The following is a 19,382-nucleotide window of genomic DNA, read 5'->3' as shown; positions in this document are numbered from 1 at the left end:
AATTAACGACAAATTTTACCTCGACGAATTTTCTTTTATTTTTATTTTTCTTTCTTTCTTACTTTCGTTTTGTCATCTATTCTTTTGAGTAAAAATCTTCCCTCTCTGTCGTCTTTGTGCCAATTCAATTGTACCAACAGAGGTTTCTCGTCCGGATTCAGTCTTCTTTCGTCTAAACAAAAACAATAGAGATTTTTAACGTCGTTTCGAGTACCGAACCGGCGGAAAAAGAAGTAAAAAAAAAACTTACCTCTGTTCTCGTGCGTGACATACAAAGCATATTCGGGTACCGAAAGCATTCTCATGTCCGGACGGAATTTCTCGATTAAAGTTTCTATGACGGCTGTCACGGTGGCATCGGAAGCAACTCTTATGCACTTGGTGGCGATCCTTTGACCGGAATCGTGAAAATAAAACCTCATAACCCCGTGAAATTCAAGGTTCTGGAAAAAAAAATCATTTGAGTACAAACGAAATATTTATTACGCACGCGCACAACAAAACCCACCAATATCACCATCAATTCCTTCCTTATTAGTAATTTAATTACAAAACAAAAACAAAATTTTAAACCCCCCATGCCCCCCCCAAAAAAAAAAAATTTTCGCCTTTTTTTTTAAAATCGCAAACCCAAAAAATAAATAATAATAATAATAATTTTTTTTTTCTTGGTTGTTAAGGAGTGCTTTGACCTGAAATTTTACAAACAAACAAACAAACAAAAAAAAAAGGCATGGCCGATTCCGAGATTGTTGTTGTTGTTGTTGGTTTTTTCTTTCCAAGTGAAACGCATAAATAAAATTAAAATAATTTTTTTTTTGTCTTCTGCTACCGAATATTAATTCTCCAGCATAATTAATATTTTACATCCATCGATCGATCGACCGGTTTCTTCTTTCTTCGAAACTCGCAATTTCCATTATTAAATAATCTCGTTTTTCTTTTCCTTTTTTCCTTTGACGTTTCCAGTTTTTATTACGTCGATTAAAGCTAATTACGAGTAAAAATATTACGGCATTAAAAATATGCGACGGTAGAATGAGTAAAAAAAAAAAAAAAAAAAAAAATTTGGATTTTATCGACGTGAAACCGTTACAAAATAAATAAAAATACCAAAAGGTATTCCCCTTCCCCCCTCCGTGTACTCGCACGCACGCATGTATATTTTTTCACATTTCGACACGTTCATTCACAATCATTTTGCCAATAACAAGAAGTCGATTCTTTGGCATTAATTTCGTTATGGACAGGACGACGACTGCTGCTGCTACTACTACTACTACTACTACCACCACTCCTCATCACATTATTTATTACAAGAAGTAAAAAAAAAAAAAAAATGAACGGATCGAAGGGAACGTCGATAACTTCCGTTATGTGTAAAATTACGAAAATAAATAAAATTGTTAATTAAGTAAACAAATCTCATAGTCGTTTCGTTTCTTTCATTTAACTTTTTTTTTTTTTTTTTTAAACAGTAATAATGAATCGGTCTATTTATATCTTACTGGAGCGTGAATGAGTCGTTGTGTATACACACGCACACGCACGCACACACGCACGCACGCACACGGTGGTCAACTTTTCAACTTTTGGAAATAATACCATCGGACATCGATTTGTGTCATTGCGCTCACATCAATATTATTATTATATTTTTTACAAAACTCGTCGAAATGAATACCTAAAACTCACGCAACCTATATAAAAAAAAAAAACATCTCCATCGACAGAGTTTTTTCACCCGAAAACGACAGAAGAGAGAGAGAGAGAGAGAGAGAGAGAGAGAATTTTACAAAATATCGAATTATTGACACGACGTCGGCAATTTCCTTTTTTGTTATTCACACGAATAAACTCTTCGGTAAAATATTCATTAAACGCACGAATGAGCTGTAGTGGTAGTAGTAGTTGTGGTAGTGGTAGTAGAAGTAGGAAAAGTAAAATTTTTTTTTTTTTTTTTGTAAAAACCGGTGTCTGTCACGGTCGGCATGATGAGAAACAAAGTCAGGTGTTACACAGTATTCCTATTGAAATCATCATCATCATCGTCATAATCGTCAACAGGAAGTTTGCACTCGATAAAACTCCCTACGAAGAATATCTAAACAATATTTTTTTTTTTTTTTATCTAAATGCGATGGATTAAGATTGAATTATTATTATTATCATTATTATCGTCATTATTTCATTGTTCAACCCCCTTTAAGTCATAATTTAAAAATAATAATAAATAATTATGTTTGTTTTAAAGTTTTTTTTTTTTTTTTTTAAAAGATAAGATTTATTTTCAACAGGGTGAGAAAGTTCAGCGCGAAAAATTTGGCGGTTTTTGTGCACGACGCTGACAGGTGAATAATAATAGACTGATAGTTCAAAGGTCAAACGAGAAAAAAAAAAAAAAACAAAAATGTAATTAACAAATCGTGAACGCAACTCTCTCTCTCTCTCTCAAAAAAAAAAATTCAAATTTTACTTTCGTACGCCATATTTAAAAAAAAAACGGGATGATTGCCTAATGGTTTTCAACGATTCGCACAACGACCTCTCACCCCTCAATTTCCCCCCCCCCCTTAATGACGTCACCAGTTATAATGAAAACAATCATGTCAATTAATGGAATTTAAATTTATTCTTTGAAATCGTATTCTGATTGACTGACTGACTGACTTCTCCAGCAGGAAATAATTTTACGGAAACCATACCCCATAGCTCCTCCCCCTTTCCTCGTTTTATAATAAATCTTTCCCACGAGACAACAGGGGTTTTTCTTATTATTATTATTATTATTATTACTACTATTTTTTTCACTCAGCCTTGACCAAACAAGTTACCGGCAAATATAGTGAGTGAGACAGAGAATATGTTACACCCGAAATGTAGTGAGTAAGTAAGTCGTATGTAGTAAAAAACCAGGAAACTTCACGCATCGCAGATTTTTTTTTTTTCCTTCACCACTCACCCCTAAATATTAACCCCAATTTTACTTACTTCGTTGGGCTCGGATAATTCAAAGAGATCCAGACGATTGGCATTCCATTGTTGTATGACAGCCCGTAGGGCTTCTCGTTCGGCGTCTTTCTTCATTTTAGGGTCAGTGGCAATCATATCATCTGCAACGACCAAAAAAAAAATTTTAAATTTTAAAACTTTAAACTCCACGTTCGCTCTCATCAAGTGATATCCTCTCCATTGAAAAAAAAAAAAATGGCGGAAACGTTAGAGATTTTTCAACCTTTTTTTTAACAATACAATTCTGAACAATGCAAAAATTATTTAACAAAAAAAATTTTATCCGGCAGGTAAGAAAAAATTTCAAATGAGATTCGTACTTATACTTATTATTATTATTATTATTATTTTCGCATTCCTCCCCCTAATTTTTTCAATTGTTTGACCGTTTTAAATGGACCCATATCAAACGATGACTACTACTCGTTAAACTTATAACGGTCACACCTTTACCTTTCGGGGTAGGTCAATCGTTTGCCAAGCCTAAAAAACTAAAAACTTTCTTTCCTTTTAAAAACATTCCGAATTTTTTTTTTTTTATATACAATTCACTCCATTCACATTCATTCACCGAATGTGTTGACAAAACATCTGCCGCCACGTTACGTTGGGAATAATTTTATATCATAATAATAATAATAAAAATCAAAGCCGTTCGATAGATCTATTTCCGTTTTGCCGCCGCTGTCGGGGAACCGCTGCGAATATATAAATAAAATTTAAAAAAAAAAAAATTTTCCAGATACTCCGATGGAATTTTATTATTATTATTATTTGTTTTTTTTTTTTTTTTTTAGACTTTTGGTTGCCTGCCTGCTTGCCTGCTTGCCTCCCGTTCGTCTTTTTTTTTTTTTTTATTTGTTTTTTTTACATCAAGTAAAATTCAAAATGTTTATTTTCTTCCTGTTAAAAAAAAAAAACGAAACTTTGCCATTGATTAAAAAAAAAAAAAAAAAAGAAAAAGAAAACACGAGCAACGACCCACGCACCCACGAAACTCATCGTACCAATCGCCGAAAGGCTTTTTAAAGTCTTTCATCGTCAAAAAAAAAAATAATGATGATAATGATAATGATAATAATAATAAAATTCTTTTTTTTTTTTTTTTCTTTTTGATGCCTTTTATGAAGGAAATTAAGTTAAATTGACTAACAATATATGACATAACACTGCGATAATGACGATGATGATAATAAACGAAACCTTTTAAAGACTATCAGACGATGACGTCATCACCCGTCGGGAAAATCACTCGAGAAAAGTCTCCCGTAAAAATTCAATTTTTTTCCGGGGGGAAAAAAAATTTTCTCCAATTTTTACAAAAAATGAAAAAAAATTTTTTTTTCCCGAGACTCTGGAAGAATCGATGGCACGTGGCCTACCTTGAATAACGAGTTGTTGTTGTTTGTTGTTTTTGTTGTTGTTGTTGTGTGTGCGGCCCACGATCGAATCATCATTACCGGAGAAAACCTTGAATTTTATTATTATTATTATTATTATTATTATTATTATTATTATTATTAATAAACATTTTATTTTATTTTTTTTCCCATTTCGAACCAAACACATTTTTCTCGGTATTTCGACAAAAAAAAAAAAAAGGAATTCGAGATCAAGTTCCCGCCAAAAATAGAAAGAGAGAAAGAGGGGGGAGAGAGAGAGAAAGAAAATAAATTTCTACGTGATTAATTAATAATAACAATATCAATTACGCAATTAAACGCAATCAAAATGTGACCGACCCCACCTCCACCTCCCTCCCCCTTTCCCCCTTATGCTATTAAAATTTCTTTGAAAACCAAAAGAAAAAAATTACTCAACAACGATAATAATAATAATATTAATAATAATAATATTTCGAACAAAATTTCCAAATATTCAACGAATATAATAAAATAATAATAATAATAATAATAATAATAATAATAATAATAATAATAATAATAATAATAATAATAATAATAAACTCACTCAGGAAGACCTTCAAGAATTGATGTGGTGCTATCTTATAATAAGTGGCACCACCGAAATTCGAGTATTTGTCCCTAAGGAATCGGGTAGAAACCTCGGATAAATACTTAAAAGAAAACCCCGACAAGTAGCCTTGTCGTGTTTAATGGTGGATAATAATAATAATAATAATAAATCGATCTTTTTTTCGTCCAGAAAGGAAAGAAACAAACAAATCTTGTTCAGTCAATGTCAATGACCTTTTGCACTTTTTTTTTTTTTTTAAATGTTTTAATTATTATTATCGGAAACCTGACACTTTGTAATTTACCGAATTTGTCTATTAAGAGAGAGAGAGAGAAAAAAAAAATGTTTTCGTTTTCAAGTCACAAAAGACTTTTCTCCTTTTTGGTTCGCCCCCCCCCCCAAAAAAAAAAAAAAAAGAAAAGAAATTTTTCCACTCGTTTCAATTTTCAATGTTAAACAATTTTCAAAAGAATTTAATTCGCATTGTGCCACACATCGTTTGTTTGTTACGTAATAATAATAAATCCGATCGTCGGATTTTATTTATTTCCTATCGTTTGTTTGTTTGTTTTCGTTTTTACCAAATAATTATTATTATTATTTTCAAACAAAACAACGTTGCATTATTTCAAAATTTGTCGTTAAAAAAAAAACAACATTATTTTACAAAATTTTAACTTTAAATTTGGTCTTCTCTCTCTCTTTCTCTCTCACTCTCGCCAAAGTCAAAAGTCAGTCGCCATTAAAGAAGAAAATATAAATGACTAAACGGTCATCAACGTCAGGTCAAAAAACAGGGATCCGCGGTGACTCCATCAGCAAAAATTTCGTTTTTTTTTTTTTTCTCAACGTGGGCAAACAACGCCATAAAATCCAAATTTTTAATAATTTCGTCTGTTTCGTAATCATCATCTTCTTCTTCTTCTTCTTCGATATTTAAATTCAACGCGTCTGGTTTTTTACTTTTCCTCTTCATCCAAAAATTTGAATCGAATAAACAAAAGAAAAATGGATGAGCTTCCATCATCCACACATGGCCGTTACATTCGTTACAATTTTTTTTTCCTTCCTTCCTTCCTTTTAATCTCATTCAAAAAACGATTCGGACATTTTGTATTTTAGCGAGAAGACCATAGGCGCCGGACGTGAGGGCGACGACGACGATGACACATTTGCCCTTATTTGTCACAAATGTACCTGCCTACCTACCTACCGAGCTATCTACCAGACAATGAACCCTCGCGTTCAAGCAGAAATTTAATTTTTAAGGGCGCAAAATAAACATGGCGCGACGACGATGAATGAAATTCCAATGTTCTCGTCATTTTTTTTGAACGTGACGACGAAATGAATTTTTATTTTTACCCATCACCGAAAATGGCGACCGCGTTACGTAAGTTGTGTTAAGTTCCAACCGAAAAAAATCGTAACGTTTTATTATTAAAATCTCTCAAACTATGATTAGGTAGGTCCCCTCTTCTCCGCGCCATTAATGCCATCGGTGATGACGTTAGTCCTCTCGTGATAATAATAACGGCCCGAAACAAAAAAATTTCTTCTTCTTCTTTTACATCTTCTCACCACCACCACCACCTCCTCTTCCTCTTCCTTTCACCAATTATGTCACTCCCCGAATTAATTTTCCTTCGTTTTAATAAACGTTTTATTAAACGACGATTTATTTAATAAATGACAAATTTGTACAATTTTGTCGTCGTTCCGTGGGCAGAATGAAAGAGAATCATCATCATCATCATCATTGTCGTCGTCGTCTTTGTCTTCTTCTTCTTCTTCTTCCTCGCCTTTTATATTCCAATAAAAATAATTTACCATCCATCATCACACACGATTGTGTGTGTTTGTTGTTGCGTCGATCGTACGCTCCGAATTCTTACGCAGAAAACCTTACGGCCATTTTTTTTTTTCTTTTAACCTTGTCTTTCTCGACAACGGTCGAGTTTAGACGGTCAAACCCAGTTTCCCCGGTTTTCTCTCTCTTTCTCTCTCTTTCCAACAACACAAGTCGGTAAAAACCGGTCTCTCTCTCTCTCTCTCTCTCTCTCTCTCTCTCGTTCTTTTTAGTTACATGAGACCAAACAAACTTATTTCAATAGTAAGAGAAACCGAAAAAAAAAAAAAAATGTTTTTGCGTAAGCCTGACCTTGCTTTAATTACTAATTACGAAAACGTAATAATAATACTAATAATAATAATGATAATGTCTTTATTATTATTTCCGTAAAAAAAATTTCAAACGATTTGAATTATTGTCATCACGAGATTAATAAAAAATCTCTCATTCATTCATTCATTCATTTTTTTTAATTATTATTAATATTGCGATTACTCACGATTGACAAACGGATCGGTCACCGTCTTATAGTGTAAAAATACTAATAATAATAATAATATTGATAATACGTCAATTTTTATTTAAATCTCATACGTTAACTTGTCTGTCAACATCGACAATTTATATATATATATATATGCTCGCAATAAATAAATAATTTTTTTTTTTTTTCAGACGTTCTCATCAATCCATTCGCAAATTGACAATGAACTGGAGATTCCATCACCTTGTGTTTTTATTAAAAAAACAAATTACTAACGCCATAATGATGATGATGATAATGATGATTCAACGTCAATAATTCAATTTCTCAGAACGAATCCATTTTATTCTTATTGAAAAAAAAGAAAAATGTTTTGTTTTAAAACAAATTTAAAATTTAAATTTGGATCGCAACCGCATTTCGGTTTCCTTTCCGTTTTCCCTTTAGTCATCCACATTTTTTTTTTTAGTATCGATAAGAGAAAAAAAAAACGTCACTGTCGAAATTTTCCGATTTTTCTTCTAATTGTATTAAACATGTGAAACGTACTTCTTCGTTTTTCTTCAAACCAGGTACGCGCGCTCGAGTTTAATTAGTTTTTTTTTGCTGCGAGCCGTTCGCAATTTTGTTTAGTCTATTGAATAGTTGACAGTCGATTTAAATTTTAACGTAAACATACGTTAAAACCGCGTAAAACCGACGAGTTTACCCCCCCCTCCCCCCATGAAAAACAATCGTTTCGTCGAACGTTATATGACGACAAATTCAAATGTTTAAAATTCTGTCGACAAAAACAAAAAGAGAAATCATGACGTCATTACACACGTTACGAAAATTTCTTCGAATGGAAAATCGACGACAAAACCAACAGCAACAACAACAACAACTCCGTGCACGATGTTACGCAACAAACACACATTTTTTTTTTTTAAATTATTAATAATTTCTCGTTGCATTAAAAAAAAAAATTAACAAATCAACAATCTTATCACGTCTACGACGCAAACAACAAACAAACAAACACAATACAAAAACACTGGAATGAACGTTGGAATTTTAAACACCGTGTTTGCACAAACAGTAAAATCAAATTTTTCGGTTGCAACCATTGGAAACAAAATAAAACCACGACGTAACTAAACGTTTTAAATTCTTTCAATTTTTTTTTTTTTTTTTTTTTTTTTTTAATTTCAGGTGAGAAAGAAATTCAGGTTTGTGTGGTGTACTGATCGTCTGCACATTTTTTTAAAAACACGTTCGACTTAAAAAAAAAAAAAAACAAAAAAATTTCATTCAATAAATTTCAATCATTCGATATTCTTTTCTTTTATCATTATTATTATTATTATTTTTAAAACAATGCATTTCTTAACGAAGCGCAATAAACCAAAAAAAAAAAAAAGATAGTAATAATAATAATAATAATGAGTAAAACCAACAAACCAACGAAACAAAACGAATTTGGAAAACGTATCTTTTTTTTCTTTTTTCCATTTCGTTTCGCAACCTATTCAAAACGTATAGAATATTATTAGTCAGTTATTAAAAAGATTATAATAATAATAATAATTAATTAATTAATTAATTAGTTAAATAATTAAAAAGGAGAGCGATTGATAAGACAATCGTTATCAGATGACGAATTTTCCCACAAACGATGACACGCAGTGCCTATTTGTCGTCGCGTTTGTATTTTTCACATTCCAAATTTTTCCCATTTCCTTAATTACCGATTTAAATGTGCGTGTGTGAGTGTGTGCGTGTGCGTGTAACATCTTCGTACGAGTATATAAAACATCTTGTGTCAAAAACGCTCTGCTTTTTTCTTTTTTTTTTTTTATAAAAGTTACACACACGCATTAAATGTAACGGCGTTTAAATCATCGTGACTCTGCTGTTTCATTACCCGCTAATCTCCATTAATCCGATTTACCCCATTAAACATTTTTTCGAGGCTTCCTTTTTTTTTTTTTACTTTTTTGTTCTTCACCCCATTCTCGCATAATAACAATAATAATAAATCAAAGAAAACGCCGAAAAAAAAAAAAAAAGAAAACGATCCGACGAAGACGAATTCTTCCACTTTGTTTCTTTGTCGTCTTTTTTTTCCAGAGGTCATGCATGCAACGTTGACACCTTCCTTCCTTCCTCTCTCTCTCTCTCTTTTGTTTTTCAAATGTATAATCTCTTGTTAATTTAAAATATAATCCCAGAACGTATTCAATTCATCATTTATATATAATTTAGGGTTGAACCGCCACCACCACAACTTTATCAACGACACACATTACACCAGTAAATCCTCCACTTCTGTCATTGCAAAACAAAAAAAAAAAGAGGGGGAAAGAAAAAGAGAAAAGAAAAAATGCCGCATCCACCAATTATAACCAAATTAAACAATCCACGTCTTTTTTTTTTTTTACTTTAAAAAATATAATAATTAATTTTAATTTCAATTTAATTTATTTCTCATCATCAATGATGAAATCTCCTCCGCTTTATATGCTTGCCCTTGCTTTATTATCATTATTATTATTGTTTTGTTCGATTTATATAAGCCGTATCGTATTGTTTGGAAAGAGAGAGAGAGGGGGAGAGAGAAGGATAGATAGATAGGAAAAAAAAAAACAATGAAAAAGCAATTTTCTCGGGTAACTAGAAATAGGTTGTAATTCAAGGAGAAACCAACTAACTGACTGACTGAATGATTGACTGACTGATTGGCAATAGGTTGCAAATTATTTAAACTCTCAAGTTTCAAGCACACCTGAAATGTTTGATATACAATCGAACGCCTTCGATTAACGATTTAAATTTTTTAATTAATTTTAAAAAAAAAAGAAGCGAGTGCATCTAATCTATATATGTCAAATTTATTTACGCACACACACACGCACGCACTTACGCATGTGGTAAGGAAGTCGTTGGAGAGACGTAAACTCACTATCGTGGTTCGTTCCGTTTTAAAATAGTGCCAAAAAAAAAAAAAACTATCGCCCACAAAAGTACCAAAGTTCTTCTTCTTCTTCTTCTTCTTCTGCTCATCTCATTCTGTTTGATAACGACGACTATGCAATGATTAAAAGTACTAGCAAATTACAAATTTTTTTATCTTTTTTTTTTTTTTTTAACGTGGTTATTCCTGACTTTCTTTCTTTCTTCTTATCATCAATGAAACATGATGGATGACCTCCATTTACCAAAAAAAACGTTTTCATTTGAATTTCTTTTCTTTTCTTTTTCATCTAAAGTTTAATGAACCGCGTTATTTTATTTCCTGGAAACAAATTTAAATTTTTTCCCTTTTTTTTTTTTTTTGAAAGAGAGATACAGATAGAGAGAGAGAAATTGAAACCGTGATTTTAATAAACTTTCTAATTATAAAATTATGTTTGGCAATATTCGAATTACCACAACAACAACAACAACAACAATGACAACAACATGCACGCATAATAGCGATTGCGGTTGTTTTTTTGTCAAATCGATAAATGGCGTGCAATAAAATTTCAAATTAATTATTTGAATGAATCTTACTCATTATATTTGCATCAGGTTTCATTTTTCTTTTTTTTTCGTCTGCTTCTTTCCCTCTCTCACTCTCTCTCTCTCTATCTCTTTCACTCAAATCAGATTTTCAAGTTTTCAAACTGACTACTTTCACTAATGTTTTTTTTTTTTTTTTTTTTTTTGGAATTCTGCATTAATCTCAACAATATTAAAACTCGTTTCGTTTTTTCTTCCATCTTTCTTTCTTATTACCTTCCTAACTAGGAAATAAAATACTGTTTTTTTTTCCAAAACATAACTTACAAAAAAAGAAAATTTTACAGATGCAATCAACTATGAATTTCTTATTAATTTAATAAGAACTATGTGTGTGTGTGAGAGAGAAAGATAGAGAGAGAGATTAGTAAATACTAAATTCATTTTAAAAAATTTATTTCTTTCCAACTTTTACTAATAAATCAAACGAATAACCGTGCTCTACATATATATATATACACACACATAAAAAGGCATGATTATATATAAATGTGTGTGTTTGTATCTATGATTAAGGTCTGATTTCAAGACAAACAAGGTCACTTTATCATACTTTATAAAGGCGCCAGAAAGTGCGAGATACGTTTATATACAATCTATTCAATGCAATGCAATGAAACAATTTTTTATAATTTACCTCTTCGAACAAATCATAAGCATCGAAACAAACCAAAACAATTGAACAGTAGTCAAATTTGGAAAAAGAAGAAGATTTTAAAACCATTAATTTATTTAATCAACTCTATACTAATTGAAATAAAGATTTATCATGTGAAAAATTTTTAAAAACTTTTCAAACTTCATATTTGCCTCTGTCGAATACAATTCCGAATGTGACCAAATAAAATTGATTGCAATTTATCATGTAACCACATCATCGTTTTCCACACTACAATGACTTTAAACAATTTTTAGTATTTATCGAATTGGTTTGAAAAAAAAATAAAAATAAAAACCAAAGTTTGATCTTGACTATTTAATTAAATATATATATGACTCCCTGATTGAACAAAAAAAAAAAAAAAAAAAAAAAAAAAAACAATTCGAATGAATTCAAGTGCCAAGAGTAACAAAATTTAAAATGTAAGTCAGAAAGTCAGTCGAACAATTCCACCACACATGAGGTAACAATAGAGAGACATTCGAGTAATAAATCACAAATAGAAATTTATTACATGAAACAGAGAGAGAGAGAGAAAAAAAAGAGAAATTGCACAGCAAAGTGATTGTAACGACAAAAAACCAAAAGTTTTTTAAAATTCAATTAAAAAGTTAAAAGATTAAAAAAGAAAAAGAAAAAAAAAATTTGATTTAAAACTTTTTTAAACAAACAATTTCGATGAAGAGTTCATGACATAAAATTCAACAGAATTTTTTTCTTTTTTTTTTCTGCTTATGCAAAATTGACAGAAATTTTAAATTATTTATACATATCTTTAGTAAAAAAAACATTTTTCTTTTAAGTGTGACGTGGGATTAACATTTAGAAAAAAACACACATTTTTTAAATTGTTACATAGTTTTGATGTGTTTTAAAAAGCATTTTTCATTATAAAGTATAAAACCTAGAGAAAAAAATTACAAATATGCTAAAAAAAAAATAAATAATTTAACACAAGGCCCACTGACCTTGATACAGAATGCATATTCGCATTTTTTTTTTTTTTTACTATTAAAAAGTAATTAAATTTAAATTAAACGTTTAATAAATTATTTATAAAAAAAAAAAAACGTTCTCTAATTAATTCATAAAACACACCGATGAATAAAATTTATTAAACAAACTATTAAAATATGCCATGAGTTTTAAAAGATACTTAGGCGGAAAAAAATAATAAATATGTCCGCCATTTTGTTAATGAAATCGGTTGTTTAAGAAGAAGAAAAAAAATCAGTTTTTTTTTTCTTAATATAAAAAAAACAGGTGAAATTTCAAACGATTGTTATTAAATTTAAAAAATAAACCGGTAAAGTAAAAAAGTTTTACCATAAACTTAAATAAAAACATTTTTTGAAATGAAAAGAGAAAAAAAAAAAAATCTAAATGTAAAATGAGTCAAACGGAAGCCTATCCTACCTGTGTAATGTCAAAACAGGTTTTTTTCCTATACTAAGGTAGCGTACACCTAGCCATTGTACTATCCACAAAATGCGTGTGATTTCAACAAAAATTTTTTTTTTTTTTTTCACATACGTTTAAAACTATTTTCAAATTGTTAACCTCCACAATCACAAATAAAACTCATGTTTTAAATAAAATTACATTAATAATAATAAAAACTTTAAAACAAAAAAACAAAAAAAAAAAACTTGTTTAAAAAAAAAAAAAAGAAGCGAACAAAACTCACTATTATAACCGTTCTTTGATATCTAAGAACAAACTGGTGTCTTTTTTATTCGTTTGCGCATGCGCGGTAACTATGGATTTAGTACGGATTTTTACCGCTACAATCATTTATTAGCAGCACTGTACATTATTTAACGCATTCTTACCGTGGTATGACGTGATTTCGAGTTGACTTATATCTATGGAATCCATTTTGAAAAATAATAATTTAATAATTTTTCATATGAAATTATTAATTTTTTTATGAAATTATGTTTCATTTTATTTAAAAAAAAAAAAAAAATGTCGATCACGAAGACGACGACGACCGTGTGTTAATTTTTTATGTTTAAATCCACGTCTCTTATCGTTAAGTTTGTAAAAAAATATTATAATATATCAATGGGAAAAAAAAGAGAATTTTTTTTTATTTTACATAAAAAATATTATTAATTCGTGTAATCGTTTTAAACGGTCGGTTATTATTTATTATAATAATTATTATCATAATTATTATCATTAATCATAATGATAACAAGATACATGGCTAAGTAAATGGGAATCAAACAGGTTAGTGAGTTAATATTAAAACATTCCAAAACTTTTTCCCTCTTTTTTTTTCTCTTTTTCCCTTTTTTTAAACTAAATTTTTCGATGGTTTTTTGTTTTTACATAAAAATAAAAACTTTTACAAACAAACGAACAAACAAACACATACAAACAACCATACAAACAGGCACTCACACAGACACTCATACACACACATAAAAGTTATATCATCATAACACCTGTACAAAACAAAACCTCATTATTATTATTATTATTATTCATAACGTGTTATCATTTACTATGTTGCATGATAACATGTTTTATTATTATTATTATTATTATTATTATAAATACGATTAATATTTTAATCATGGGTCGATTTTACAAATATTTCTACTGTTTTGTTTTTTTTTTTTTTTTTTTTTTTTTATGTTAACGTGCCAATCTATTGTTTTTGTTTTAAAAATTGCCAATTGATGATAAATTTTTGGCATTATTATTATTATTTTTTAATTTCTAGTACATTTTATTAATAATGATAATAATGATGATGATAATAATAATGAATCGTATCGTTTTCATTATGTTTTTTTTTGAATGAAAATTTTTTTTGTTATTGTGAAGGATGATAACGTCACGAGTTTGTTGTTTTCATTATTTTATTTATTGTTTTAAATATTTTTTTAATTAGGTAATAATAATAATAATAATAATAATAATAATAATAATAGTAATAATAATAATTAAAGGGTTGTTGTTGTTATTATTAAAATTTTTTGTTGATTTTTTTATATTTTTTTGATACGTTTGATTGGTTATTCGTTTCGTTAATTTTCTTTTTTTTTTTGGTTTCTCCAGCCACGAACAGTTCCAGACGATTTAAATTTATTTTTTTTTTTAAATTGTTTGATTTGTTTTATTACCTGAATGATTTTATAACGGTTTTTTTTTTTTATTTATTTGACGAATTTGTAAAAGTTATAAAGTACCTGTGCCACCTGTCGTCGTTTGTTTCTTTTGATAAATAATCGTATGAGTTCATTATACTTTTGTTTGTATTTGTTCGTTTATAAACTTTTTGGATTTTATAATTGATTTGTTCTATTCTATTCTTTTTTTTTTTTTTTTTTTTAAATTTACATCGAGATTAAATTTTTAAATAGAATACGACCGTGACAAATAAAAGAAGAAAGAATTGATTTCTATTTTTTTTTTAAATTTAAACGAATGCGAAATTTTTTACGGTTAATTTTATTTTATTTTTTTTAAATTTGTTTTAAGGGGTTTCGTATAGATAAAAAAAAAAAAACACATCCGAACGTTTATTTTTAAACGTGGAATCTTATTTTATAACGAAAACTTTTTTAATTTAAACTCGAAAAAAAATAAAATAAAAAATATTTATTCAAGTTTTCCTCCTTAGAATCCTTAAAACGCCAAAAATAGTAAACAATCAAAAAACTTGAAAATTTTTATTACCGCATTGCATTCGTGTATTGAAAAAAGTATAATTGAATTTGCGTGGGCTGAATTTTTTTTTGTCTGGAAAAAATAGGGATTTTATTTCATGCAAGAAGAAAAGAAAAATTTAAAAATGGAAAAAAAAAATTTATTTTTTTATTTAAATAATAATAATAATAATGAATACATATAAATATTTGTGTTTAATAATAATGATAATAATATAAGTTACGCGGGAGAAGATTTAATTTATAAAATGGTAAATATCGATATTTGAATGGTAATTTTAAACAGTCTAATTAAATATATATATGTCCTGAGTAATAAATAAAATTGATTATTTCTTGACTGGGTGGACGCTGCTGCCTTCTTTCCTTACGGTGGCATGGAATCCGGTGGCCCAGTCAGCAACGTAATCAACGACACGTCTGGAACCGTCTGGTTCGACCAAACTGTATTGTCCTCTAACAACATCTCCGTCTCTTTCTTCGTATTGGTGTTTGTTGTCACCGGTGTGTGGGTCATTGACTCCGTATTCGAAAGCATATCTTGGATGCAAGTCCTGGAATATCGTAAAAGGAAAAAAAAAAATTATTATGGGGTTTTTTTATGCGTGGGAGGAGGAGAATTCATGGAAAGTTTTTGATTTGTAAATAAACTTACGACGTATTTGGCATAGTGATCAACTGGTTTGACGACAGTAGCTGATTGAACACCAGTGGTTAACAAGGCAGAAGAAACTTGTCCGGCGCTCAAAACTGGAGCAGATTGAGCGTAGGTAGCGTATCCTGGAGCAGCGGCAGCATAACCTAAACCAGATCCGGCACCGTAACCAAATCCTGATCCAGCAGTGTATCCTAAGCCAGATCCGGCAGAGTAGCCCAATCCAGCACCAGTAGAGTAGGTGGCAAGAGCTGGTCCGGCAGAGTAAGTGGCTACAGCTGGGGCGGAAACGGTGGCGGTTTTAACGACGGCTGGGGCAGCAGAGAAGCTAGCAACAGCTGGGGAAGCGTGGAAAGAAGAAACGGCTGGTCCGGCAGAGTAGGTGGCTACGGCTGGAGCGGAAACAGTGGCAGTTTTGACGACGGCTGGAGTAGCAGAGAAGCTAGCAACAGCTGGAGAAGAATGGAAAGAAGAAACGGCTGGTCCAGCAGAGTAAGTGGCTACAGCTGGGGCAGAAACGGTGGCGGTTTTGACGACAGCTGGAGCAGCAGAGAAGCTAGCAACAGCTGGAGAGGCAGAGTAAGAAGAGTAGGCTGGCCCAGCGGAGTAAGTAGCTACGGCTGGAGCGGAAACAGTGGCAGTTTTGACGACGGCTGGAGCAGCAGAGAAGCTAGCAACAGCTGGAGAAGAATGGAAAGAAGAAACGGCTGGTCCAGCAGAGTAAGTGGCTACAGCTGGGGCAGAAACAGTGGCGGTTTTGACAACGGCTGGTCCAGCAGAGTAAGTGGCTACAGCTGGGGCAGAAACAGTGGCGGTTTTGACAAAGGCTGGAGCAGCAGAGAAACTGGCAACAGCTGGAGAAGCGTGGAAAGAAGAAACGGCTGGTCCGGCAGAGTAGGTAGCTACGGCTGGAGCGGAAACGGTAGCGGTTTTAACGACAGCTGGAGCAGCAGAGAAAGTGGCAACAGCTGGGGAAGCAGAGTAAGAGGCGAGAGCTGGTCCGGCAGAGTAGGTAGCTACGGCTGGAGCGGAGACGGTGGCAGTTTTGACGACGGCTGGAGCAGCAGAGAAGCTAGCAACAGATGGAGAGGCAGAGTAGGAAGAGTAAGCTGGCCCAGCGGAGTAGGTGGCTACGGCTGGGGCAGAAACAGTGGCGGTTTTAACGACGGCTGGAGCAGCAGAGAAGCTAGCAACAGCTGGAGAGGCAGAGTAAGAAGAGTAGGCTGGCCCAGCGGAGTAAGTAGCTACGGCTGGAGCGGAAACAGTGGCAGTTTTGACGACGGCTGGAGCAGCAGAGAAGCTGGCAACAGCTGGAGAGGCAGAGTAAGAGGCGAGAGCTGGTCCGGCAGAGTAAGTAGCTACGGCTGGAGCGGAAACGGTAGCGGTTTTAACGACGGCTGGAGCAGCAGAGAAGCTAGCAACAGCTGGAGAAGCGTGGAAAGAAGAAACGGCTGGTCCGGCAGAGTAGGTGGCTACGGCTGGAGCGGAAACAGTGGCAGTTTTGACGACGGCTGGAGTAGCAGAGAAGCTAGCAACAGCTGGAGAAGAATGGAAAGAAGAAACGGCTGGTCCGGCGGAGTAGGTAGCTACGGCTGGAGCAGAGACGGTAGCGGTTTTAACGACGGCTGGAGTAGCAGAAAAGCTAGCAACAGCTGGAGAGGCAGAGTAAGAAGAGTAGGCTGGTCCAGCGGAGTAGGAAGACAAAGCTGGGGAAGAGTAAGAGTTGTAGAAAGCTGGTCCAGAAGAGTAAGAAGTAAATGCTGGAGAGCTGAATGAGGCAGTTTTGAGCAAACTTCCGGTTGAAAGAGATACAGATGGAGCAGAGCTGGCATAAGTGCTGAAAGCTGGAGCAGATACACTAGCGGTTTTAACGACGGCTGGAGTAGCAGAGAAACTGGTAACAGCTGGAGAGGCAGAGTAGGAAGAGTAAGCTGGGCCAGCGGAGTAGGTAGCTACGGCTGGAGCGGAAACGGTAGCGGTTTTAACAACGGCTGGAGTAGCAGAAAAGCTAGCAACAGCTGGAGAAGCTTGAAAAGAAGAAACGGCTGGTCCTACAGAGTAAGAAGCAACAGCTGGAGCAGCAACGGCAGCAGTTTTAACAACAGCTGGGCTGCTAGCAACGCTAACACTTGGAGCGCCAAACTAAAAAAAAAAAAGAAAAAATTTCCCTATGATAATCTTCTTATTGTTTTTCCCATTGTAAATCATTTACACTCAACGTAATTTAAAAAACGTAATCTTTCCCTTATTTATCATACGCACTGATAGTTTTTCTTAAATTACATTCATACTCCATTTTCATTCACATTAATTTGTGTATCATCCTTTTATATTGTTTAATGCTAAATTTATAAGTTTAATTTTTTTTTTTAAGGAAAAACCATTTAATGAAAACAAAAGTAATAACACACACGCACACACTCACGCTCACACACATACACATATAAAAAAAAGAAAGTAAAAGGAGAAATGTTGATTTTTTATTTTTTTTATGAAAGTATCATAGTAAGGAAGAAGTTTAACGTTTAAAAAAATTTTTCTTCTCTCTCTATCTCTCTCTCTCTCTCTTTAAAAAAAAATGAAAGTCAAAATATCACATTCGACACTTCCAAAAATAAAATAAAAAATTTATATCGCTCACATCGTAAACGTAAAAACAAAACAGGTTTGTTTGGCCAGGTGAACGATTGATTTATTATTACTCACGTACTTGTTATAATTATGATCCTGCCATTTTTTTTTTAAATAGCAGAAGAAATTTTCGTAATTTTTTAATTTTCATTACGTTAAGTGTTAAATCATTTCCCTCTTACCCCTCCCCTTCCCACTTCCTAATTATCACGTACAATAGACCTTGAAATCTCTCATCAAACGTGCGTTAGAAATGAAAATCAAATGATGATGATGATACTTACGTTGGCAACTCCGTGTTGCAAATAAGATGTGAAAATTGGGCTGAGGGAATCTGAGTGAGTCAAAGCATAGTCTCTAAGTTCGGCGGTATGAAAACCTGGTGGATGATGACAGTTCTTCAAATGAACTTCCAATTGTTGACTGTTGAAACCGGCAAAGGCGGTGGCCAAAAGGGCGAAAAATACAACCGCTACCTAAAAACAAAAAAATTATTATTATTATCATTATTACTAATCAGTGCCGTCGCAATAAGGTTTAATCTTACAAAAGAGGGCGTGGGGGGCGTCAATATTTGCCTCTAAGGTTCGATATCATTGCGAAAAATTATGAAGAAAAAAAATACCATCGAGGATTTTATTACTTAATAATTGACAATTTTAATTTACGATCGATTTTTCTCGAACGATATCTTTAAAATCGATTAATCGAACGATATGATAACAAAAATAAATGAACAAATAAATTTTTCCGGTTGTTTTGTTTGTTTTTCCCCTAAGCCCCACGAACGTGAAATTATTAATTTTTTTTTCGCTCTGGAATTTATTCGACGCTGGAATTTTTTTTTAACTTCCGGTACGTGGCGTGACGTTAAAAAAGTG

General features: G+C 32.3%; 2 protein-coding genes across 2 annotated transcripts in view; both read right to left on the bottom strand.

Moving 5' to 3' along the window:
• The window catches only part of Phum_PHUM605280 (afadin, putative), a gene marked incomplete at both ends in the record, with an annotated part of 21,458 nt that extends 18,350 nt beyond the window's left edge, over nucleotides 1–3,108 (bottom strand). The window contains 3 exons of the mRNA XM_002432898.1: nucleotides 135–172; nucleotides 251–443; nucleotides 2,992–3,108. Coding sequence (XP_002432943.1) covers nucleotides 135–172; nucleotides 251–443; nucleotides 2,992–3,108 — 348 coding nt within the window. The remainder of the gene's footprint in view (nucleotides 1–134; nucleotides 173–250; nucleotides 444–2,991) is intronic.
• A 12,436-nt stretch (nucleotides 3,109–15,544) lies between these two features.
• On the bottom strand, nucleotides 15,545–19,129 carry Phum_PHUM605270 (structural constituent of cuticle, putative; the record flags this gene model as incomplete). The annotated part of the gene is made up of 4 exons (XM_002432897.1): nucleotides 15,545–15,769; nucleotides 15,871–18,012; nucleotides 18,786–18,977; nucleotides 19,127–19,129. 4 exons carry the CDS (start codon nucleotides 19,127–19,129, stop codon nucleotides 15,545–15,547), a joined length of 2,562 nt encoding a protein of 853 aa, XP_002432942.1.
• Nucleotides 19,130–19,382: the final 253 nt, after the last annotated feature.

The sequence above is a fragment of the Pediculus humanus genome, genomic scaffold, assembly GCF_000006295.1.
Source record: "Pediculus humanus corporis 1103172108318 genomic scaffold, whole genome shotgun sequence".
Taxonomy (NCBI): domain Eukaryota; kingdom Metazoa; phylum Arthropoda; class Insecta; order Psocodea; family Pediculidae; genus Pediculus; species Pediculus humanus.
The sequence above is the reverse complement of the archived record's forward strand: the minus strand, read 5'-3'. Positions and strand labels throughout refer to the sequence as shown.